The 25,542-nt window shown below is 37.5% G+C and overlaps 2 protein-coding genes across 2 annotated transcripts; both read left to right on the forward strand.

The window, feature by feature from the left end:
• The first annotated feature begins 5,799 nt into the window (after positions 1-5,799).
• On the forward strand, positions 5,800-7,729 carry LOC146376712 (C-X-C motif chemokine 10-like). Its single transcript, XM_084947354.1, has 4 exons — positions 5,800-5,903; positions 6,416-6,533; positions 7,072-7,152; positions 7,327-7,729. Exons 1-4 carry the CDS (start codon positions 5,840-5,842, stop codon positions 7,379-7,381), a joined length of 318 nt encoding a protein of 105 aa, XP_084803480.1. The 5' UTR covers positions 5,800-5,839; the 3' UTR covers positions 7,382-7,729.
• Positions 7,730-22,320: 14,591 nt separating this feature from the next.
• Positions 22,321-24,712, forward strand: LOC146376713 (C-X-C motif chemokine 13-like). The gene is made up of 4 exons (XM_084946253.1): positions 22,321-22,504; positions 23,077-23,194; positions 23,733-23,813; positions 24,038-24,712. Exons 1-4 carry the CDS (start codon positions 22,441-22,443, stop codon positions 24,090-24,092), a joined length of 318 nt encoding a protein of 105 aa, XP_084802379.1. The 5' UTR covers positions 22,321-22,440; the 3' UTR covers positions 24,093-24,712.
• The last annotated feature ends 830 nt before the right edge of the window (positions 24,713-25,542 follow it).

A 25,542-nucleotide genomic window follows, 5' to 3' on the forward strand; every position in this document is an offset into this window, starting at 1 on the left:
CCAGGCACGTTGAACCCACTGACGGAAAAAGGCGTCAAACTCAGTACTAGCAAACTGATGAAGTGTCTGAGCTTATCTCAGCATCAGAAAACTTTACAGCCTTAAATTTGGAGCTAGCATCCAGTAATCAAAGAAATCCCCTATTAAATGTACTCAGTATTTTTTTTTTCCTGTCCAGCACTGTTGCAATCAGAATTATTATCTGAAGGCCAAGAAAAATGCCCAACAGACTCATTTTCACCAAGTGGACCAGTACGGCTTTTGCCATACTGGTCCACTTGATCGTCATAGATTATTCGAAGTTTTTTTCACTTTTAACTTTTTACAATCAGAAAGCACAGGATTGGGGGACAGGAAAGAGAAAGAAGAAAAGAGAAGTTTGGAAGAGAGTAAACAGAAAGAGAGGGAAAGAAAAATAGAGGAGAAGAGAGACAGAGAGAAAAGACACTGAAAATCTGTTTGATCACCTGCGGAATAAAACAAGGAAAAAGAGAACAACACAGTAGGGAAACCACAGCAACAACCAACATCAGCATAGGTAACAGTAAATAATAAATACTGAATTTTACTGAGCAGCACACAAGACCGACAACGCATGATATTTTTAGAAGCAGCAGCCAACTAGGGCTGCCACAAAAGATTATTTTGATAGTCGACTAGTCTCCGATTATTTTTGCGATTAGTCGACTAATCAGATCATCATCCATTGAACGTAAAACGTACAGCTTATTGCACCAGCAGCATCTGCTCTTATATAACTATCATTAGCTTACAGCTTTAAATGTTTAAGGTATGTGCTAACTAAAAATAAAGACAAGATGATAGTTTATTACATTTTAATGACATTTGCAGATTGTTTTGGTGGAGTTTAATAAACTCAGCCATCTGCTCCTTGCTATCTAAAAAATAACAGGACACCGGAGTAAATTCTTGAGCATCTCACACTTCTGATAATCAGCTGTCTGCTTGACGTTTATTCAGCTGTGTTAAAACTATAACTTTAATCTCAGCCAAACCGATTTACTCAGGAACAAATAAAATACTGAAAAAAGCCAAACAATAACATTTTTAAGTTATCTAAGTGACTTATATATCACGTTTAACCTGAGTAGCGAAAGATGGCGGTGGGTTTGAAAATGATTTGCCGGGAGTCCGGTGTTCTCACGGGCTCTAGTGAGCTTTGCTCCCAGCTAGCTATCGAGCTGGTGGGTAACAGACGTCTCCGAAAACGTCAGAGCTCTTCTGAAAATATGTGGTGTCTTGATAAACTGAGCAGATATTTGAGGTTTACACAGCTACATTCTCGCCTGAAAATATGTTAAACGTTTATTTTGTGACCCAGAAAGAATAATAAGAGTAATATTAAAACTAACTAGCTGCCGCCATTGTTGGAAACTGAGCTATGAATTCTGGGACACAGTTTCTTCTTCTTCGGGGTTTAACAGCAGCTAGCATCCTTGTACATGCAGTGCTGCCATCTTCTGTTTCAGTCCGTTATTACACTCTTAAATCCTACTACTTATTCCTGCGTCTTTGGGAATCTTACAAAGCTTCAAACGACGCGTCGACTATTAAATTGGTCGTCGACAATTTTGATAGTTGACGTAATCGTGACTAGTCGACTAATCGTGGCAGCCCTACAGCCAACCAAGATAGCAGCCAACCACTTGTTTATACACAAGTGTGTACAAACAGGTACTCAGGTGTGAACACCTGCGTGTGTAAGTGTGCTTGTATTCATAAGGTTTTTCCATGTAACTGTCTAACAGTAGGTAGGTAGGTATGGGGAGCCACAGGCCTGCCCCCCAGACAGCGTTCGGAAGGTTACCTTTAAAATGTATTCCACTACAGATTATAGAATACATGGCCCAAAATGTATTTTGTAACATACATTACAACTACATGAATGTACTATTGCTGTGTGATTTATTACTGTTACTGAAGGTTACTCACCAGCTAAAATGTTAGCTGGTGTTAGCTAAGGTTAGTTCATAGACCACAATTGTTAAACTTGTGGTGGATAGCATTAACAACCCACTAGCCGGCAAATAATCATGTGCAGTTCTGAAAGCAATACCAACTAGATTTGTAAATCTTAATATAAAATGAGTAACAGTAGAGTGGACATTAGGCAAGGCTGCACTTTTTCCAGTGATCTTGTATAGAAAACTATTTCTCTGTCAGTAATATGTTTTTTTCTGTCTGCTTTCAGAACTGCACATGATTATTTGGAGCTAGCAGGTTGTAATGCAGCCTTCATTAATATAAATTAATCACACAGCAATAATACATAGAAGCTACTGAAGTGGCACGTAACCCAGGTAGCTACCACAACTAAAACAAGGTACTTGCAGTAGGCTAATGTTAGTTTTTAAAAAAGAACTTACTTCCAGATGTTTCTTTAGGTTGGAGGTGGAGTCTTTTGACACTGAGAGCAGTTTGGTTGCTGGCAAACAGAGGTTGCATTGCGCAGTCAGATGTGAAGTGCTGTCAGAATTTCCAAGTAAGAAATGCATTTCTGCCCATGCACTGCTGGCTCGGTTGTGCTGGCTCCAGGTCCACTACGTAACTGAAACCGTCAACACTAACAGGACACTTACATTAAAGCCTCTTATTGCGTGTTTTGTTTGGGTGTCCGGCAATGTGTGGAATTACCAAAATTAGAGAGTTGATAGCCTAACACAGGGGTCGGCAACCTGCGGCTCCGGAGCCGCATGCGGCTCTTTAGTCCTTATAGTGCGGCTCCGCATGGTTTGGGAAAATAAATTAGAAGTATTTAGGGGAAGTGTATTTTATTTATTTTAGTTCTTTTTTAACTTGTAGTTCTATAAATATAAAAAGAAATTTATATTAAACGCCATGCATTTATCGAGACTTTCAACCCCAGGTAGGCCAATTATGGATCTTTGGATCCACATTACGTCAGCAGCTGTTCTCCACCGTGAACTATGTTAAAAACAAACACCGCTCACGCCTCACAGATGACAGCTTACAGGCCTGCGTGAAGATGAAAGCCCCGATTTGCAGACGCTGTGCGCAGAGGTTCAGGAGCAGAAGTCCCATTGTAAACATATCACGGCAGACCCGACGATGTTTGCATGAACACGCTTTTCAGCATCTCTTTATTGACCACTTTTCACACACGGTTGCTGTACGCACACAGCCGGCTGTAGCTTTGCAGCTCACAGCCCGACACACGACAACACAACAGCATAGATAGCACAGACGTTAAGGCGGCGAGGCGTGATTGCAGGTGCTGCTCAGGTGCGTCGCCTCCCCTGCAGCGGTGCTGCAGGCCACGCCCCGCCACACACATTAACCAGGTAAAATACATATTTAGGCAGAATTTTGCAAATATCTATTTTTCATTTTTTAGCAGCATAGAGCTTTTTTTCCAATTACTTTTTAAAAGTCAGGTCAAGGCTCCAAAAGCCCAAAGGCGATATAAAAGTTTTTGTTTGCTACATGGATCATTTTCGTTCAGCTGGGTGTCTTTCTTTTTGTTATATTTCTTTAGGAGTTCAAACTGTATTAATTACATAAATAAAATGTAATTTTCTCTGTAGCCCTTCAAGGATTTCATAAGCAACACACCTTAGTTGTTCACACAAAGCATAAAGGTAAAAAAACAATATATACAGTGTTATCTTCATTTTAGATGTCAAAAAGTATTTGTGGCTCCCAGTGTTTTCTTTTGCGTGGAAACCGGCTCCAAATGGCTCTTTCGGTGTTAAAGGTTGCTGACCCCTGGCCTAACATATGAAACAGGAAAAGACCACCGTGTAATCCATTTACTTCAACAAAGTAACTGTATTCTAATTATCATCTATTTAGGCGTTATACAGTTACTCATTTTTTGTATTTTATTAAATACGTAACTCCAGTACATGTATTCCGTTACTCCACAACACTGACCCCAGGACACGAAGCAGGCACGGAGGAGATCCAGGCCCCCCCAGAGCACAACAGGAGGACCACCGCAGGGGCAATCGAGCCACCCACCTAGAAAAGAGCTGAGGAGAGCCCTGGCCCAGAGACCTGAGGGCCTCCACCCCCTTTCACTTGATAATCATATTTAAATTTAATTGTAAGTGTAAAAAAGCAGTAACCGTAAAATAATGTAGGATTAATTACACCAGATCTAAAGTAAACCACAGCATAAACACTGGCTTTATCATAGTGATTGAGTGGTGTTGATGTTATTCAATCTCATTTTGTAATTTACCTGCACCTCCACCTAATGCAACAGAAGTCTTAAATGTTGAATTCATCGTCATTTGAGACAAGAGCTTATTTTCAGTGAATGCGGCATGCTGGGCAGAGTTAAAAAAAAAAAAAAACCCACACTTTTAGGGTCCTCTTACCCACATAGCAAAATTGGTACGAGCCGGATCTTGCCCACAAAATGTTCTTACACATGGCCCACATACCACAAAGAATGGTGGCCCAAATCTGGTTTGCCAGAGGTGGCCCACACATGGGACAGCACAAGACCAGTTGCAGACACACTGGTGGTCCTGTGCTGGCCCAGAACAGTTTCAGCTCTGGCCCCAGCTGTCAGCCTAATGTGTACCTTAATCAAGCCATGTAATAACAACATGTGCTAGAACATAATAGTGCAAAAGTAACATGACGTAACTCTGTTCAGACAGTGAATGGACTAATTTTCCCATAGCGCTTTTCTACTCTCCCAGATTACTATATACAACATGCCACATTCACCCAAACACACACTTTCTCACTACATTCATACACACTCACAACATACAGTCAGGAGGAGCCAAGGACTGAACCACTAACCTTCTGATCAGTAGGTGACCTGCTCCACCTGCTGAGCTAAAGACATCTGGTGGTAAACATGAGTAAACCCTCACTAGGTTTTGGATAAAGTGTACACTCACAAACCTGTCAAACCTGCATTTGAAACGTTGCCTACCATAGTATAGTATTGTATACTATAGTATTGTATAGTATTGTATAGTATAGTATTGTATAGTATTGCAACATGGCATTTGTTTCTTCTAACTAAAATAGGAGAACATAAATAGTGTCATCATTGCCAGACCTGGCCCACATCTGGTTGACATACACCCTGCCATGACACCGTTCAGTCAGAAGTGCCAGCTTGATGCCAGATCCAGGCCAGACCTGTCTGCTATGTGGGTATGACCCACAAAAGCATTTTGCGATTGATCAGGGGTCCCCAGTCTGATTCCAGCAGATGCAAATGTTTACTGCGCGTAAATCATTTTTATCGGTGTAATTCTGGGTTTCCCATTTCATTTTCAGGTATGAGAAGCAGTCTAATTTAAGGGGCTGAGACAAAATTCCCCCAGTCAATAAAGCAGAAACGGAAGGTTAACAGCCCTCAATTACGGTGCTGCTCTGCCAAATGAAATATTTTACTTTATTTATGTATTTATACTAGCAAGGTGCAACTGTTGAAGTGTCTGAGTGTATCTCAGCATCTTTACAGCCTTAGATTTGGAGCTAGCAGCCAGTAATCAAAGAAATCCCCTATTAAATGTACTCAGTATTTAAATGATTGGTAATCATATATAACATTTCTAATGATTTAATATATAATTCTACGTTTTTATTATATAATAATATGCAATTATATTTATTATTTTACTTAATAATTCTGCTTTTATGACATAGTGACAATATGTGAGTGATGACGAAATGGGGGTGTAAAACTACAGAAAATGTCACAGAGTTTCCAAACTTACTTACTTCCTCTTTCTCAGCTTTATAAACCCACACTCGACTTTGTTCACTCAGACTTTCTCTCTTGCATCCTCACTGGTCCTCAAAGATCAAAACAATCATCACGAAGATGAACAAGCCACTGCTCCTGCTGGTCGCTCTGACTTTCTGCTGTTGCATCGCGTCTCTGCATGGTAAGAAAACATTACTGCTTTAAGGCAAAATATACCATTTGATTTTGAGGTCATTATTTTATTCATATTTATCGTCTTACTTTAGTTATTCTGTTTAAAAATACATTAGACAGACAGATCGATAATTTATTGATCCCACAAGGGAAATTTTTATGTTACAGCAGCATGATAAAGAGTAAATATATACTACAGTCTACAGCACTCTGTAAATGTCACAGTTAAATAAAAGTGCCACAGGCGCCTGGTGAGCGGCTTATATTGAAATATTGCAGCATTTATATTTTTACATCAGTGATAAAAAACAAAGAATAGTAGAAATGTAGAAATATTAAAATATTAGTAGAAATATGAAAACTTTTTCCTGTAGTTGAAAGTAAATATTGTTTTGAGTGTTTGAAGGTTATTACCCGAAGTCCATCTACTGGCTTCTTTGGGGCTTCTTACTGTTTCTTACTGTTTTCCTGTTTTCACAAACTCTTTCCTCCTAAAATAATATAAATGCTTCTTTTCAGGTTTTACCATAAATACCTGCCGCTGTAGAAAGACGACCATGAGACCTGTTTTTGCTAAGATGGTCAAGAAGATTGAGGTGACTCCTGTTTCAGGACACTGCCCCCGAACTGAAATCATGTGAGTATTTGCAAAGGTCACGTTTTTTTAACGGTGCTTTTTACTCTCTACTGTAATGCGTCACAATTTATATTGAAAGTGTCTTTAAAGATTGCAGAGCACAATAAAATAAAACTTTCTATAGAAATGTTGTGGAAACTTACAAAAATGCATACATTTGAAATACTTAAGTGTACTATATTTGCTTTATTGTTGAGAAATATACTTTAGTTCTTGAGTATTTTATCTTCATATCTTTAAGAGTTTTTCATTTTAAGCTTTTATACTGTAATTTTAAACTTTTTCACTGTTCTGTGAACCATGTAAATGTCAATAAAGCCCTTTAACATTTTGAGCTTATTGTATTATAACTTGCACTGATGATGATGATGCAAATTTGAAGTTACCTGCTGACACACAGAACTGTAAACTAAGAGCAAAAATGAAACTTTTACTTCATGTCTTAGTTTTGTTTCTGCTTCAGTTTCAATCAAGCTTGTGCGGCGTGATAATTTCTCCATTTTTAAGTAATGTTTTGAATCTTCTGCTTTCTCAACAGGATCACTGTGAGGTCTGGTGCTAAGATTTGTGTCAATCCAGAGGCCAAGTGGTTTCCAGGCCTTCTCAAAACTCTGCAAAAGTGAGAATTTCTTATCAGTCATACACTTATCACTTTTAGAATACATGCGAACATTTCATAGAACCGGCATTTTTAATGTTTAGCTAACTTGCTGAAAAATCCTGTTAACTGAGTTTTTGTATTATTTAGAGTTATTCTGATTATTAACTCCATCGTTTTTATTTTTAATTACAGGAAGAACGCCGTCTCAACCACTGGGCCACGCACTGCTTCAACAACTAGCTTCTGATCACACGGCAGATCAATTCCTCCCTTCATCAATCTGAATTACCTGTAGCAAGCCTGTTGTATTCAGCCCGAATACAGTTTCATTTTCTCTAGCGTTATCCTTTGATGACAAAGGTATAATTCTTAGAAAATCACATAATCTGAATGTGATTTTTTTTATGCTTGAAATTCTGATAGAATACTATTAAACTGCGCCACCTTACCATTGTAAGAATGTACTGAAGAAGAAAAAAGGACTGCAGTATTGTTGCACACTTTTCTCTTTTTTAATAGTTTGTATCTGTTAGTGTTGCATTACACATGTGTATAAGTACTGTTTAATTAAAAAACTGGTTTCTCTAATACTATGACTTCAATGTGTGTTGTATCCCTGAATTTTGACTTTAACAAACGCCACTTAATTTATGTAGACTTTTCAAACAGACATCAAACACATTACATCATTATATTTTCACCACTACAGAAAATAAACTCAAATATGAATATAAAGACTTACACGACTTTTGTTTAAATAGAAAAATGGGACTCTCTTATTAAATACTAATTTCAGCAAACTTGATGTGTATTTTGGACTCTTTTTCACCACTTGTCTGAAAGACAACATGGTTTTGTCGCCTTAATTATCTCCAATAAATACTTATGTAGTTTTTACTGTAATATAATGATTAATTATCTCACTTTTTTAACAGTTGGGGACCCATGACAAATGTGATAAACTGTGATAAACCCTAAAGATTTCGCTCTAACGTAATCAGGATTTACATAAATCTATATAAATTAACATTGTGAGAAAATGACTTCCCTTTTGAGAGCACTTTCACAGGATATTTATGTTTATGTTAGAGGACTGTGTATGAACATACACTGAAGAATTTTAAAGAGCCAGATAGTCCCTTTGTTAGAGGGACTAAACAAAGACAGCAGCATAACCCACATTATTTAAACTTATTTTTTTTCTCTCTTTTTAAACATTTAAATGGCAAACATGAGGCTAAATTTGGATTTGGTAAGAGCTGTTCACCACAGCTGAAAGTTTTCCAGTCAGAGGAAGCTGACCGAGTGCTTCCTCCTGCCTGCGGTGGACGCTTGTTGGACTGGAGACCAGTGTGGTGAAGAACTGCATACCACCTTCATTGATAACAGTTTTATTATTAGTCCTTTATTTATCCAGGTAAAATCTCATTGAGATTATTTGACAAATTCTGATCTATCTATATAGTTTCTGTCTTCATCTACGGTGGAAGTGATAGCAGAGCTGTACGTTTTAATTTTTTCAGAAATCTCGCAGTCAGAACATGTTATATCATGTTTAGGTAACTGGCAAAACTAGCGCGCTAACTTCTGCTAACTTCTAACTCAATTATTGTTAATAATTTAATAAATTTTGTTTTCACGGATGCCTGGATGTTAAACGTAATTGTTAAACCTAGTAAAGCAGCAACGCTGATCATTTAATTAAAGATGAAAGAATTTAGAAAGTTTTTAACTCTCAGTGTGCCGCAGTGTTCGTTTGACTTTGGTACCTGAACGGACGGAGTTTTGGACCCAGATTACTCCGCAGTGTTGGCAACTCTTCAGTAAGTAAAATCGCGATTGGCTGTCCTAAAAGTCGCTAGAAGTGCCTAAATGATGTCATCGCCTAATTTGCATAATAGGTCATGCCTATGCAACAGACGCTGTAGGAGAGAGAAATAACATTGTGGAAGAGTTTTTGTTTTTTTAATGTCACAATTCCAACCCTCCTCCTTTATCCGTACTTGGGACTGGCAAAGGTTACCCGAAATAGGCACTCTGGCCGAGTTACTTTGTGTGTGTGTGTGTGTGTGTGTGTGTGTGTGTGTGTGTCTTTTTAAGTAGTTTTATACCTTGTGATCCATAAAAAACATTTTTAACCATTAACAATCAAAATGGACATAGCAAGCCTCACCAGACAGCTTCAGTCGAAATCGGATGTACAAGAGTTAAGGGAGTTAAGGCTCTGCAAGGACATCCGATTTCTACGTTTTCAATGATGGGAATGATGTCTTGTAGTGCAGCGGTCCCCAACCTTTTTTGCGCCATGGACCGGTTTGTGCCCGACAATATTTTCACGGACCGGCTTTTAAGGTGTCGCAGATAAATACAACAAAATAAAACTAGTACCGGTACCGAAAAAAATAAGATTTATTCATAACACAAGTGAAAAGACCCAGGAAAACCGAGTTAATGAAAAAAAAAACCGATAACAAAATAATGCTAAAAACCCTGAAAACCATACATTTCACACCTGAGTCTCAACTCTCGCGGCCCAGTACCAAATGACTCACGGACCGCTACCGGTCCGTGGCCCGGGGGTTGGGGACCGCTGTTGTAGTGCATTGATTTATTTTAGACAAAGAAAAATGTACATTTACCTCTCACCTTGCGTTGGGGGGGGCAGCGGCTTCGCTCATGCAAATGAGCCATATTCTATGGTGATATTTTAATTTCTTATTGTTGCGTAACATTGTACCGGTTTTACCGTGAACGGTATAATGTGGCCCAGCCCTACCTCACATTACTAAAACAACAACGCCTATATGGCTTGCACTATTACATAGTTGTTATTCAAAAACCTCTTCTTGCTTCAGGGCATATCTCAACCTTCTTAGAATAGTTAACTTCACTTTCCACAGATAGGAGCGTTAGCTATTTCCTGTTGCTGGGTGCTAGCTACCTTTGCTTGTCTCTTCTGAACCCGAATCTTCACCAAAGATTGGTCGTCATACCACTTACCTTCCAGTAAAGCGGTCCTTTTTGCACAGTTTAGCACACCAGCTACCACCGTTCGCCTTCAGCCAAGGTTACCAAGCCAACTAATTCACATCCTTCGATGTTAGTGTACCGGCTAGCAAAAATTGCAACTTTCCCTTATACTGGAGGACGCGGAGACTCCAAGGTATGGGGTCTCGAGTAAGAACACACACCAGGTCTGCTTGTGTTGCCTTGGGCTGGAACATGCCCAGCTTGCAATCGAAACCCCTGGTTCATGTGTGCACTGCACCCGCTTCAACATGAAGAGTCTCAGACAATGACTGATGTGCCAAGTTAGCCTGTTGGGAACAGACCCCCTTTTGCCCACAGCTGAAACTGGGGCTGATGGTGGCCAGTGTTGGGGAGTAACGGAATACATGTACCGGAATTATATTTAAAATACATAATATGAGTAACTGTATTCCATTACAATAGCCTCTTAATGGCTCTAATGCCTGTGTCTCAATTTTGCGGCCCATGTCACCCCTACTCAGTGTTGGGAAGGTTACTTTTAAAAAGTATTCCACTACAGATTACAGAATACATGCCCCAAAATGTATTTTGTAACGTATTCTGTTCCGTTACTCAATGAGAGTACGTATTCTGAATACTTTGGATTACTTAATATATTATCATGCTATTTACAACTACATGAATGTACTATTGCTGTGTGACTTATTACTTTTACTGAAGGTTATTTGCCATACCAATACCAACTAGGTTTTAAATCTTAATATAAAATGAGTTTTTTTTATTTATTTTTTTTTTTTTTACAAACTCTAATGTTAGATCTATATGACACAGCCTTGTACCCTAATTGTGCCCTGTCACTATCAAGGCCATCTTATTTTGGATTTCAAAGTAAAAGCCCTGTGAATCTTCATTTTTGAACTACTCTTTCAATGACTTCATAATGCTCTTAAAAGAAAAATTCGTATTTCCAAATACTATTTGAACTTTATATCAACACTTTCCAACCACAGTCTTTTTCACAGTAATACCATATCAATATCAAGTCAGTCTGATTTTGCCTTTCATAGTAATGGCCCTTTGAAATTGCCGATATTTGACTTAATCTTCTAACGATTCAAAATGCTCTAAAATGAAAAATTCTTGTTTCCACAGGGTAAGTCCACTCCAGATCAACAGTATACAGCCCCACAGTGATACCATATTAATATCACGTCATTCTGATTTTGCCTTCAAAAATAAAAGCATTTTCAAACTGCCCATATCTGACTTGCTCCTGGAACAATTTCAAAATGCTCTAAAATGGAAAATTCCTGTTTCCACAGGGTAATTCCACTTTAGATCAACAGTATACAGCCCCACAGTGATACCATATCAATATCAAGTCATTCTGATTATGCCTTCCAAAGTAAAAGCCTTTTCAAATTGTCCACAATTGACCTAACTTTCAGTGATTCAAAATGCTCTAAAATGGAAAATTCCTGTTTCCACAGGGTCATTCCACCTTAGATCAACAGTATACAGCCCCACCGTGATACCATATCAATATCAAGTCAGTCTGATTTTGCTTTCAAAAATAAAAGCCCTTTCAAATTGTCCATAATTGACCTAACTTTCAGTGATTTCAAAATGCTCTAAAATGGAAAATTCTTGTTTCCACAGGGTAATTCCACTTCAGATCAACAGTATACAGCCCCACAGTGATACCATATCAATATCAAGTCATTCTGATTATGCCTTCCAAAGTAAAAGCCTTTTCAAATTGTCCACAATTGACCTAACTTTCAGTGATTTCAAAATGCTCTAAAATGGAAAATTCCTGTTTCCACAGGGTAATTCCACTTTAGATCAACAGTATACAGCCCCACAGTGATACCATATCAATATCAAGTCATTCTGATTATGCCTTCCAAAGTAAAAGCCTTTTCAAATTGTCCACAATTGACCTAACTTTCAGTGATTTCAAAATGCTCTAAAATGGAAAATTCCTGTTTCCACAGGGTAATTCCACTTTAGATCAACAGTATACAGCCCCACAGTGATACCATATCAATATCAAGTCAGTCTGATTTTGCTTTTCAAAATAAAGGCCTTTTCAAATTGCCCATATATGACTTACTCTTGGAGCGAATTCAAAATGATCTAAAATGGAAAATTGCTGTTACCACAGCATAATTCCACTTTAGATCAACAGTATACAACCCCACAGTGATACCATATTAATATCAAATCAGTCTGATTTTGCCTTCCAAAATAAAAGACTTTTCAAATTGCCAAGATACGACCTACTCTTTTAAAGATTTCACAATGCTCTAAAAATGAAAATTGCTGTTTCCACAGGATAATTTCACTTTAGATCAACAGTATACAACCTCACGATGTTACCATATCAATTTAAAGTAATTCTGATTTTGCCTTCCAAAATAATGGCCTGTTGAAAATGCCCATAATTTACCTAACTTTCAGTGATTTCAGAATGCTCTAAACAGGAAATTTTCTGTTTCCACAGGGTAATTCCACTTTAGATCAACAGCATACAACCTCACGATGTTACCATGTCAATTTCAAGTCATTCTGATTTTGCCTTCCAAAATAAAAGCCTTTTCAAATTGCCCATATACGACCTACTCTTTTAACGGTTTCAAAATGCTCTAAAAAGGAAGATTTCAGTTTCCACAGGGTAATTCCACTTTACATCAACAGTATACAACCTCACGATGTTACCATATCAATTTTGAGTCAGGCTGATTTTGCTTTCCAGTATAAAAGACTTTTCAAATTGACCATAAAAGATATACTCTTTTAACGATTTCAAAATGCTCTTAAATTGAAAGATGCAGTTTCCACAGGATAATTCCACTTTAGATCAACAGTATCCAACCCGACAGTAAAACCATGTAAATTTCAAGTTGGTCTGATTTTGCCTTTCAAATTAATGGCCCGTCGAATTTGTCCATATGTGATATACTCTTTCAATTTTTTCAGAATGTTTTAAAAATGAAAATTGCTGTTTCCACGGGATAATTTCACTCAAGATCGACAGTGCACACTATCACGGTGATATCAAGTCAATTTGCCTTTCAAAGTAATGGTCCGTTGAAATTGTCCATGTATGACCCACTCTTTCACTGACTTCAGAATCCCATTAAAAGCAAAGTTGCTGTTTCCACAAGATCATTTCACTCTACATTGACAGTATACAACCCCACAGTTTCCACAGTCCTTGAAGCCACAAAATACAGTCAAGGAAAAGGATCAACACATGATTAAATAATCAAAGGCGTAGTGATGTTTGGAGGCCATTGCTTGGTGTGGAAGAGGAAATGGAGAGCTGCAAACTGAATCCTTTTGAGAATTTTATAAACCTCATATACTGTATATTAATGCTGCTGACTGGTTGCCTGTCCCCTTAATCCCAGTAATGATCTTTATTAATTCCTACGCATCCGTCATGCCTTTTTACTGACATTTGAGCTCCAGGCACTAATATTGTATTAGTTATTGAATATCAGTGCCTTTACCCTTTAATATCCTTGATCCTCAGTTTTCCCAGTCACACTACCTGAGTACTTTTGATACTAAACATATTGGGTTTTCATTTTGAAAAGCAAAATCAGACTCAATTGATTATGACAGAATTGAATCATAAAGATGATGTAAAAGGAAGCTGAAATTGCTAGTAAGTTGTAATTGATAGTACGTTCATATTTCAAGTCGGTGGAAAGATGTCATTCTAAATAAAGAAATTACAAAACAGCTTGCAAACCATTTCCAGGGTGATTATTTTTAAATCCAAAATAAGAAAGACTTGATTTTCACAGTGTACAACTTTGAGGGAGTATATTATTGATTTAGAGAAAAAATATTGCATGGGAACAGGGATTTTCCTATTTAACAGCATTCTAATGTCACCGAAAAGTATGGTCACCAACTCCACTGTTAGATTATATGCAATGATATGTGTTGGCACAAACTGGTATTAATTCATAGAAGCTGGAATTTTCCATTTAATGCCATTCTGAAGTTGTGGAAAGAGAAGCTCCTATAAACAAAGTCAAAAGGCTTTTACTCTGAAATGCAAAACGAGATTGATTTGAGATTGAGATGTTACCACTGTAGAGGTTGTGTATGGTTTGCATGAACTCCAATTACTTAGTGGAAACAGTAATTGTCCTGTTAACAGCATCCGCGTTTAATTATTAAAAGTACCAAATGAACAATTATAATGCCGATACTGACATGATAAAACTGTGGGGTTGTATACTGTATATATACTGTATACGGTTGTATACTGTCAATGTAGAGTGAAATGATCTTGTGGAAACAGCAACTTTGCTTTTAATGGGATTCTGAAGTCAGTGAAAGAGTGGGTCATACATGGACAATTTCAACGGACCATTACTTTGAAAGGCAAATTGACTTGATATCACCGTGATAGTGTGCACTGTCGATCTTGAGTGAAATTATCCCGTGGAAACAGCAATTTTCATTTTTAAAACATTCTGAAAAAATTGAAAGAGTATATCACATATGGACAAATTCGACGGGCCATTAATTTGAAAGGCAAAATCAGACCAACTTGAAATTTACATGGTTTTACTGTCGGGTTGGATACTGTTGATCTAAAGTGGAATTATCCTGTGGAAACTGCATCTTTCAATTTAAGAGCATTTTGAAATCGTTAAAAGAGTATATCTTTTATGGTCAATTTGAAAAGTCTTTTATACTGGAAAGCAAAATCAGCCTGTCTCAAAATTGATATGGTAACATCGTGAGGTTGTATACTGTTGATGTAAAGTGGAATTACCCTGTGGAAACTGAAATCTTCCTTTTTAGAGCATTTTGAAACCGTTAAAAGAGTAGGTCGTATATGGGCAATTTGAAAAGGCTTTTATTTTGGAAGGCAAAATCAGAATGACTTGAAATTGACATGGTAACATCGTGAGGTTGTATGCTGTTGATCTAAAGTGGAATTACCCTGTGGAAACAGAAAATTTCCTGTTTAGAGCATTCTGAAATCACTGAAAGTTAGGTAAATTATGGGCATTTTCAACAGGCCATTATTTTGGAAGGCAAAATCAGAATTACTTTAAATTGATATGGTAACATCGTGAGGTTGTATACTGTTGATCTAAAGTGAAATTATCCTGTAGAAACAGCAATTTTCATTTTTAGAGCATTGTGAAATCTTTAAAAGAGTAGGTCATATCTTGGCAATTTGAAAAGTCTTTTATTTTGGAAGGCAAAATCAGACTGATTTGATATTAATATGGTATCACTGTGGGGTTGTATACTGTTGATCTAAAGTGGAATTATGCTGTGGAAACAGCAATTTTCCATTTTAGATCATTTTGAATTCGCTCCAAGAGTAAGTCATATATGGGCAATTTGAAAAGGCCTTTATTTTGAAAAGCAAAATCAGACTGACTTGATATTGATATGGTATCACTGTGGGGCTGTATACTGTTGATCTAAAGTGGAATTACCCTGTGGAAACAGGAATTTTCCATTTTAGAGCATTTTGAAATCACTGAAAGTTAGGTCAATTGTGGACAATTTGAAAAGGCTTTTACTTTGGAAGGCATAATCAGAATGACTTGATATTGATATGGTATCACTGTGGGGCTGTATACTGTTGATCTGGAGTGGAATTACCCTGTGGAAACAAGAATTTTCCATTTTAGAGCATTTTGAAATCACTGAAAGTTAGGTCAATTATGGACAATTTGAAAAGGCTTTTATTTTGGAAGGCAAAATCAGACTGATTTGATATTAATATGGTATCACTGTGGGGTTGTATACTGTTGATCTAAAGTGGAATTATGCTGTGGAAACAGCAATTTTCCATTTTAGATCATTTTGAATTCGCTCCAAGAGTAAGTCATATATGGGCAATTTGAAAAGGCCTTTATTTTGAAAAGCAAAATCAGACTGACTTGATATTGATATGGTATCACTGTGGGGCTGTATACTGTTGATCTAAAGTGGAATTACCCTGTGGAAACAGGAATTTTCCATTTTAGAGCATTTTGAAATCACTGAAAGTTAGGTCAATTGTGGACAATTTGAAAAGGCTTTTACTTTGGAAGGCATAATCAGAATGACTTGATATTGATATGGTATCACTGTGGGGCTGTATACTGTTGATCTAAAGTGGAATTACCCTGTGGAAACAGGAATTTTCCATTTTAGAGCATTTTGAAATCACTGAAAGTTAGGTCAATTGTGGACAATTTGAAAAGGCTTTTACTTTGGAAGGCATAATCAGAATGACTTGATATTGATATGGTATCACTGTGGGGCTGTATACTGTTGATCTGGAGTGGAATTACCCTGTGGAAACAAGAATTTTCCATTTTAGAGCATTTTGAAATCACTGAAAGTTAGGTCAATTATGGACAATTTGAAAAGGCTTTTATTTTTGAAAGCAAAATCAGAATGACTTGATATTGATATGGTATCACTGTGGGGCTGTATACTGTTGATCTAAGGTGGAATGCCCCTGTGGAAACAGGAATTTTCCATTTTAGAGCATTTTGAAATCACTGAAAGTTAGGTCAATTGTGGACAATTTGAAAAGGCTTTTACTTTGGAAGGCATAATCAGAATGACTTGATATTGATATGGTATCACTGTGGGGCTGTATACTGTTGATCTAAAGTGGAATTACCCTGTGGAAACAGGAATTTTCCATTTTAGAGCATTTTGAAATTGTTCCAGGAGCAAGTCAGATATGGGCAGTTTGAAAATGCTTTTATTTTTGAAGGCAAAATCAGAATGACGTGATATTGATATGGTATCACTGTGGGGCTGTATACTGTTGATCTGGAGTGGAATTACCCTGTGGAAACAGGAATTTTCCATTTTAGAGCATTTTGAAATCACTGAAAGTTAGGTCAATTATGGACAATTTGAAAAGTCTTTTATTTTGGAAGGCAAAATCAGAATGACTTGATATTGATATGGTATCACTGTGGGGCTGTATACTGTTGATCTAAAGTGGACTTACCCTGTGGAAACAAGAATTTTTCATTTTAGAGCATTTTGAATCGTTAGAAGATTAAGTCAAATATCGGCAATTTCAAAGGGCCATTACTATGAAAGGCAAAATCAGACTGACTTGATATTGATATGGTATTACTGTGAAAAAGACTGTGGTTGGTATAAAGTTCAAATAGTATTTGGAAATACGAATTTTGCTTTTAAGAGCATTATGAAGTCATTGAAAGAGTAGTTCAAAAATGAAGATTCACAGGGCTTTTACTTTGAAATCCAAAATAAGATGGCCTTGATAGTGACAGGGCACAATTAGGGTACAAGGCTGTGTCATATAGATCTAACATTAGAGTTTGTAAAAAAAAAAAAAAAAAAAAAAAAAAAAAAAAGCCTAAATTATTTGTTATTATGTTCTTAACAAATCTGTTAATTCACTCGACGTTGGCTTTTATTTTGAAATCCGGTTTCCACATCCATTCCCGTACTACTTTGAATACACAGGGAACGTAAAACAAACTGGAGGCTGGCTTGACACAAGACAGGTGGTTGGGGTATTTGTACCTATTGTCCTGTCAGCATTCTCCCCGCTCCCTTTCTCTTCTGAAGAATTACAAAGGCTGCATACTAGTGATGTGTCGGTCGCGAACGAAACGGCTCTTAGAGCCGACTCTTTGAAGTGAACAACGGGAGCCGAGTGTTTTTTTTTCTTTCTCTCACTTTTTTCCCCGCTTCACTCTGCACGTGAGCCTTGTGCTTGCACTGAGCAGAGAGGGGGGGGCGGTAGTTAGCAGTAGCACAGGAACAGAGGGGAGGGAAAGACAGAGAAAGAGAGCCAGGGACCAGTGGTGTGTCCAGCGGGGTGGCCTGGGGGGGCACAGGCCAACCCCCCCCCCAACCAGACTGGCCACCCCAGGTGCCACCCCGAAGTTAAAACAATAAAATTTAATGAAATATCAAATGTACGATTATGGTTTCACAGTGAAGCTCAGATATCCGAGGGTAAGTGAATGCAGCACCAGCTTCTGCACTATGAGCATCACGTTAGCAAAGGAAGGAGAGCCAAGCACGAAAGGCCGTTTTTTTTGTAACGGCATGAACAATGAGAGGTGGTGGATTAGCCAGATGCTGGCCATTTGTAAAAATAACTCAGTTGTTTGGTGGTGGCTATGGCGGAGCTTCCACAGAGGCAACAGGTGGATGATGGAAGGGGAGGCAGGAGGAGGAGAGACCCAGGCAGCCGCCGGTCCGAGTATCAGGTGAACTGAACTTCAGGTAAGAAGTTATGACCTGCAGTCTATCTGGGTCAGATATAAACCAAGTTTAGGTGGAGTTTATTTTCGTTGTGCTGACTTTTTACAGTCAGTTACAATAACTCGTACTGCGTGAGCTAGCATAACGTTTCTATACAGCTGTTCGGTTGCTATGATGTTACTGATAGTGAACTTTATTTTATTCATAAGGTTAGTTAGTAGAGTTGCCAACGGCTCCTTAAAAATGGAATGGTCCCTCATTCAGAGAAAATATTATGAGTTTTGTATTGAGCTGAGAAGAGACGCAGTTTGTCCGGGACTTTAGCTAGAATGGAAAAAGACACAAAGCTGGAGTTATTCTGTCTTTACGCTGCACAGATGCCTCTTCTCTCACCCCCCCCTCCCTCTCCTGTTGCTACTTCAATCATGAAACTGATCAATGATCAGCTGATCGGCTTTTCTCTCTTGTTTGTTTATCGCCCACTTTGCGCCAGAAACAGGAAACCAGCAGATGTCACGCAAACAACAGCAGCACGTTTAAGCTTGATCAGCTGTTGTTAGAATTTATTTAATATTACTTTCTAGTATCAGCTGATGTTTGCTGGAGCCATAGCTGTAAAAGCTGCTGGTTATGATGTCGGTTTGGATATGTGGTGAGAGGGAAACATGAAGATGAAACCAGGAGATGTCCTTACTGAATCATCAGAGCTGAACAGGTGATGGAGAAACAGGTTTACCTTTTAGGTGACATGAATGAGTTGAAGGGAAGTTATGAACTGTTTCTGAGAGACAAATAACACCAGGATCCTTTTCTAAGTAGCTGACAGCTGATAGCTGTGCAGGGGCGGGTCTAGCAAAGTGTTGCCAGGGGGCCAGGTATGGCATTAACAGGGAGAGGGGGGCACAAAGAAATACTTTTCTTTCTTATTCTCATTTAAAATGTCTTGCTTTTTTAAAATAATTATCTGAATCTTGCGAACAAAGTTTTTATCTGACGTAAAATGTATAGAAATCATACATATACCAAAAAGACTGTACATCACTGTCACCACAGTGTTTGTTTTCATTCAAAGGCTTTATGGCTTTAATACCTGGTGGGCCAGTCTGTAGTGAAAATGCCCAATTTTTTGTCCCAGTCCAGCCCTGTAGGTTAATACTGGCAGTGTCACCATGCCAGCTGACTGTATTTCATCATCAGCCAGTGTTGTTCTTTATACATCAATATTACCAAAGTTTACCATAAGGCAGCATATAAAGTATTTACTTGCTTTCAGGTTTCATTCAAATGTTAGTCTTTTCAGTTGTTTCCCCACTTTTTTCCTGTTTCAAAATCAAACACCAGTTTGTGAGAAGATTATCTTCTTTTTTTAATAGGCATTGGTTTTGCATTGGCATTGGCTAATTTGCCAATTGTATGTTAAAAATGTTCGTATTTTAATATTCAAAAATGTTTTTGCCCAAAACGTATGTGCACTACATGTCAGTAAAAATACTTTGCAAATATTGCTGTCCTTGACTGCTGAATAAACACTGACTGATTGTATCTCTTGTACTTTATCAACGCAGTATATAAAAACTTTGCACCGTAGTGGTTAAAATCTCATTCTAATAAGAGTTAAAAGCACATTCGGTTATTAGGTTTATAGGGTTATTGAATTATGGTTAACGGTTGGTAGAATTGTTTTTAACATTATCTGCCAATTACATCTGCCACCCTTCTCCAAATCTGTGCCCCTACCTGGCCCCCCCAACAAAAATTTTCTAGACACGCCATTGCCAGGGACAACAACAAGGGACAACATCGTCACATTAGAAAGGTATAGTAATCATCCACAACTATTTTCAGTTGCAGATGATAAAGGATTCAGAAAGTTTATTCATGCATTTTCTTTTTTAATTATTATTATTAATATTATTATTATTCGAATACATATGAGTATTTGTGTATAAATACACAAACAATACACATATGATTATAGTATATGTGTAGGGTGTATAGGGTGGCAGACAGCAAACGGCCTTCCGGCTTACTTCACTCGTGGTGGAGCAAGCCTGCAGGCCACAAGCCGGTCTTGCAGAGGCAAGCTGGTCTTCACCTCTCACTTTTGTCCAGTTTTACAGGCTGGAAGTCTCCGCTTCAAGTACTGCGCACTGGGTCCTTGACATAAGCTTGTCTGGCAATACTGGAGTCTCCATTTCCCATAGTGAGACGTTGAAATGAATGCTAGAAATGAGATCTTTAGGTAACTTGCGTAACCCTGGTTCTCAGAGTACCATGAGTAAGACATCTCATCTTTCGATGTTTTTTTTCCTCGCTACCTAGCCTGACCTGTCTCCCCAATGTGATGTTTGTGTATTGTATGTACGGTCGGCAAGGTCTGTCATCTCGGTTGTGGGCAAAAGACCTGCAACTGACAAATAAAGGCTATCTCATCTCTCATCTCATCTCACCAGACAGCCCTTCTTGCCGGGGCAAAGCGACAAGAGGTGCTTATCTTAAATAACAACTATGTAATAGCACAAGCTAATTAAGGGTGGGTGGCTCTGCCCGACATAATGATTGCAATCACCAGCCAATCAGGATTGGCAGAATGAGATAAATGCATCTGAGGAATATGCAGGGAGGCGCATTCCATAGTGACACATCTCACTCATGCAACTCTGAGAACCAGGTTTATGCAAGTAACCTAAAGTTAACACCGTTCATGTCATTCAGCCACACTTTGCTCCGCCCCCTACTCGCAGCTTCCTGCTCTACTGTGTTTAGTCGACCTGCGGTCACGTGACTAAGTGGCACTGAGTAGAGCCCTGAGCCCTGTGCAGAGGTACTTCCCTGCTGTAAATGAAAAAGTTGCTAACAGTGATGAATGTTGGACAAAGAGTCCCTGCTGTGCAAACTTCATCAACTTATGTAAACACACAAAATATCGTAAAACAAGAAATAACTTTAATCCTTGGAAGGAAAAGAGGAGGAAGGAGAGCCCTCAGACACGCTGATCCCCAGCACAGAGACAGAGGCCACTTTCAAAGTCCCTCAAAGTGGTGAAAGTAAAGTTTCAGTCATGACTGATGTCATCTTTCAGCAATACTTAATGTTAAAGTGTTATTAGTCATCACAGCTGTTACTTTATGAAGGGGGAAAGTATGTGCATAGGCCAAAACCACAGCCCAAAAATAAAACAATGGCTTTGGATCCCTTTATTCCTTTCCCTCCTTTTTTCTTGATATTTTCACTTGAAAATCATATTTAAATTTAATTGTAAGTGTAAAAAAACCCAATAAACCTAAAGCAAAACATTATTTAGGATTAATTACAGCAGCTCTACACTAAACCACAGTGCGGCATGCTGGGGAGACTTAAAAAATGAATCTTTAGGGTCCTCTTATGACCCACAAAAGCATTTTGTGATTGATCAGGAGTTCCCAGTCTGATTCCAGCAGATGCGCGTAAATAAGTTTTATCGGTGTAATTCTGGGTTGTCCATCTAATTTTCATGTATGAGAAGCAGTCTAATTTAAGGGGCTGAGACAAAATTCCCCCAGTCAATAAAGCAGAAACGGAAAAGGTTAACAGCCCTCAATTACGGAAGTGCTGCTCTGCCAAATGAAATATTTTACTTTATTTATGTATTTATACTAGCAAGGTGTAACTGTTGAGTGCCTGAGGGTAACTCAGCATCTTTACAGCCTTAGATTTGGAGCTAGCATCCAGTAATCAAAGAAATCCCCTATTAAATGTACTCAGTATTTACATGATTGGTAATCATATATATCATTTATAATTATATAATATACAATTCTACATGTTTTTATTATATAATAATATGCAATTATATTTATTATTTTATTTTATAATTCTGTTTTTATGACATTTTATTTTGAGCAGTGACGAAATGGGGGTGTTTGATAAATTTAGCACAGTGAGCAGAAAACTACAGAAAATGTCACAGAGTTTCCAAACTTACTTACTTCCTCTTTCTCAGCTTTATAAACCCACACTCGACTTTGTTCACTCAGACTTTCTCTCTTGCATCCTCACTGGTCCTCAAAGATCAAAATAACCATCACGAAGATGAACAAGCCACTGCTCCTGCTGGTCGCTCTGACTTTCTGCTGTTGCATCGCATCTCTGCATGGTAAGAAAACATTACTGCTTTAATTCAGAATATTTGTACAGTTTGGTATCTCACAGGAGGGCAAAATATACCATTTGATTTTGAGGTCATTATTTTATTCATATTTATCGTCTTACTTTAGTTTCTTTAGTATTAAAAATACATTAGACAGACAGATCGATAAATTATTGATCCCACAAGGGAAATTTTTATGTTACAGCAACATGATAAAGAGTAAATATATACTACAGTCTACAGTACTCAGCAAATGACACAGTTAAATAAAAGTGCCACAGGCGCCTGGTGAGCGGCTTATATTGAAATATTGCAGCATTTATATTTTTACATCAGTGATAAAAAACATAGTAGAAATATTAAAATATTAGTAGAAATATGAAAACTTTTTCCTGTAGTTGAAAGTAAATATTGTTTTGAGTGTTTGAAGGTTATTACCCGACCTTGAAAACTGCGGTTTGAGCAACAGATGGATGAAGTCCATCTACTGGCTTCTTTGTGGCTTCTTACTGTTTCTTACTGTTTTCCTGTTTTCACAAACTCTTTCCTCCTAAAATAATATAAATGCTTCTTTTCAGGTTTTACCATAAATACCTGCCGCTGTAGAAAGACGACCATGAGACCTGTTTTTGCTAAGATGGTCAAGAAGATTGAGGTGACTCCTGTTTCAGGACACTGCCCCCGAACTGAAATCATGTGAGTATTTGCAAAGGTCACGTTTTTTTAACGGTGCTTTTTACTCTCTACTGTAATGCATCACAGTTTATATTGAAAGTGTCTTTAAAGATTGCAGAGCACAATAAAATAAAACTTTCTATAGAAATGTTGTGGAAACTTACAAAAATGCATACATTTGAAATACTTAAGTGTACTATATTTGCTTTATTGTTGAGAAATATACTTTAGTTCTTGAGTATTTTATCTTCATATCTTTAAGAGTTTTTCATTTTAAGCTTTTATACTGTAATTTTAAACTTTTTCACTGTTCTGTGAACCATGTAAATGTCAATAAAGCCCTTTTACACTTTGAGCTTATTGTATTATAACTTGCACTGATGATGATGATGCAAGTTTGAAGTTACCTGCTGACACACAGAACTGTAAACTAAGAGCAAAAATGAAACTTTTACTTCATGTCTTAGTTTTGTTTCTGCTTCAGTTTCAATCAAGCTTGTGCGGCGTGATAATTTCTCCATTTTTAAGTAATGTTTTGAATCTTCTGCTTTCTCAACAGGATCACTGTGAGGTCTGGTGCTAAGATTTGTGTCAATCCAGAGGCCAAGTGGTTTCCAGGCCTTCTCAGAACTCTGCAAAAGTGAGAATCCTTTATCAGTCATACACTTATCACTTTTAGAATACATGCGAACATTTCATAGAACCGGCAGTTTTAATGTTTAGCTAACTTTCTATACAAAATCCTATTAACTTAGTTTCTGTATTTACCGGTCAAAAGGGGGGGGCCCTTTTAGAACCAAAACTAATTTGCTTATTGTGAGTTATTCTGATTATTAACTCCATCGTTTTTATTTTGAATTACAGGAAGAACACGGTCTCAACCACTGGGCCACGCACTGCTTCAACACCTAGCTTCTGATCACACGGCAGATCGATTCCTCCCTTCATCAATCTGAATTACCTGTAGCAAGCCTGTTGTATTCAGCCCGAATACAGTTTCATTTTCTCGAGTGTTATCCTTTGATGACAAAGGTATAATTCTTAGAAAATCACATAATCTAAATGTGAGTTTTTTATGCTTGAAATTCTGATAGAATTGATAAAAATACCTTTAAACTGTGCCACCTTAATATTTGAAGAAGGTACTGAAGAAGATTGTTGCACACCTTTCACTTTTTTAATAGTTTGTATCTGTTACTGTTGCATTAAACATGTGTATTTGTACTTTTTAATTAAAAAAAGATTTTTGTAATACCCACTGCTATGACTTCAATATGTGTTGTATCCCTGAATTTTGACTTTTTTAAAAAACAGAAAAATAAAGCACAGACAAGAAGAGTTTTCAAAAAATGACATTTTATTGCCTACAGAGGGTGTGAGTTGTTGGGGGAGTGTCTCTGAAGATTTGTTTGTAACTGACAGGTGATGCTCACATATAAAATACAGATGGAGCTTTTGCAGAAGTCCTCACTTTATTCACGTAAATATCACAGCTTCAGGTTTTTCTATACGACTGTTTTTGGGAATCGCATAGCTTCAGAGGCCATTTCATTTCCCACAGTCTGAACACTGGATGAAGCAGGTTTAAAATACTTATTTCATTTTTGTTGACACGTTGGATTCATTATTTATTTATATGGAATTACGGATTATCTCAGAAAATAATTTAAACAGACAAAAAAAAATCACATTCAACATGTTTTTGTTGCCTTAGTTTTCTCCAATAAATCCTTATGTCGTTTTTATTGTAGTCCAATGATTAATTATCTCACTTTTTTAACAGTTGGGGACCCATGACAAATATCATAAGCTGTGATAAACCCTAAAGATTTCGCTCTAACGTAAACAGGATTTACATAAATCTATATAAATTAACATTGCAAGAAAATGAGTTCCCGTTTGAGAGCACTTTCACAGGATATTTGTTTATGTTAGATGAACATGTAATCTCTAAATTTTCTCAGATTAAATCACTTTTTACGTGTCTTGGAATCCTGTGTCCTGTGAAGTTTTCTACCAGAATCAAATTCGTGCATTTCCTTGATTTGAAATTTAAATTTTAGAAGCCAACAGGAATTCTACAAAGGAGAGATCTACATTTCTCTCTTTTTTTGTCAGAGGAACTAAACAGAAATGACGTCGTCACCCACATTATTCTTTTCCTCTTTTTTTTAACATTTAAATGCCAAAAATGGGGCAAACTTTGGTTTTGGTAAGAGCTGTTCACCACAGCTGAACGTTTTCCAATCAGAGGAAGCTGACTGGGTGCTTCCTCCTGCCTGCGGTGGACGCTTGTTGGACTGGAAACCACCTTCATTAACTTCATTAACATTAACTTTAAAAACTCTCTCGAGAGCTAGACAGCTGTT

This window comes from Perissodus microlepis, chromosome 12 (assembly GCF_051167445.1).
Source record: "Perissodus microlepis isolate ML-2025 ecotype Zambia chromosome 12, ASM5116744v1, whole genome shotgun sequence".
Lineage (NCBI taxonomy): Eukaryota > Metazoa > Chordata > Actinopteri > Cichliformes > Cichlidae > Perissodus > Perissodus microlepis.

Excerpts from the sequence above, each read along its gene's own strand:
- LOC146376712 (XM_084947354.1), top strand. The coding sequence starts at position 5,840 with ATGAACAAGCCACTGCTCCTGCTGGTCGCTCTGACTTTCTGCTGTTGC. Across the intron at positions 5,904-6,415 it reads TTGCATCGCGTCTCTGCATG|GTTTTACCATAAATACCTGC; the intron begins GTAAGAAAACAT and ends GCTTCTTTTCAG. Across the intron at positions 7,153-7,326 it reads CTTCTCAAAACTCTGCAAAA|GAAGAACGCCGTCTCAACCA; the intron begins GTGAGAATTTCT and ends TTTTAATTACAG.
- LOC146376713 (XM_084946253.1), top strand. The coding sequence starts at position 22,441 with ATGAACAAGCCACTGCTCCTGCTGGTCGCTCTGACTTTCTGCTGTTGC. Across the intron at positions 22,505-23,076 it reads TTGCATCGCATCTCTGCATG|GTTTTACCATAAATACCTGC; the intron begins GTAAGAAAACAT and ends GCTTCTTTTCAG. Across the intron at positions 23,195-23,732 it reads TGCCCCCGAACTGAAATCAT|GATCACTGTGAGGTCTGGTG; the intron begins GTGAGTATTTGC and ends CTTTCTCAACAG.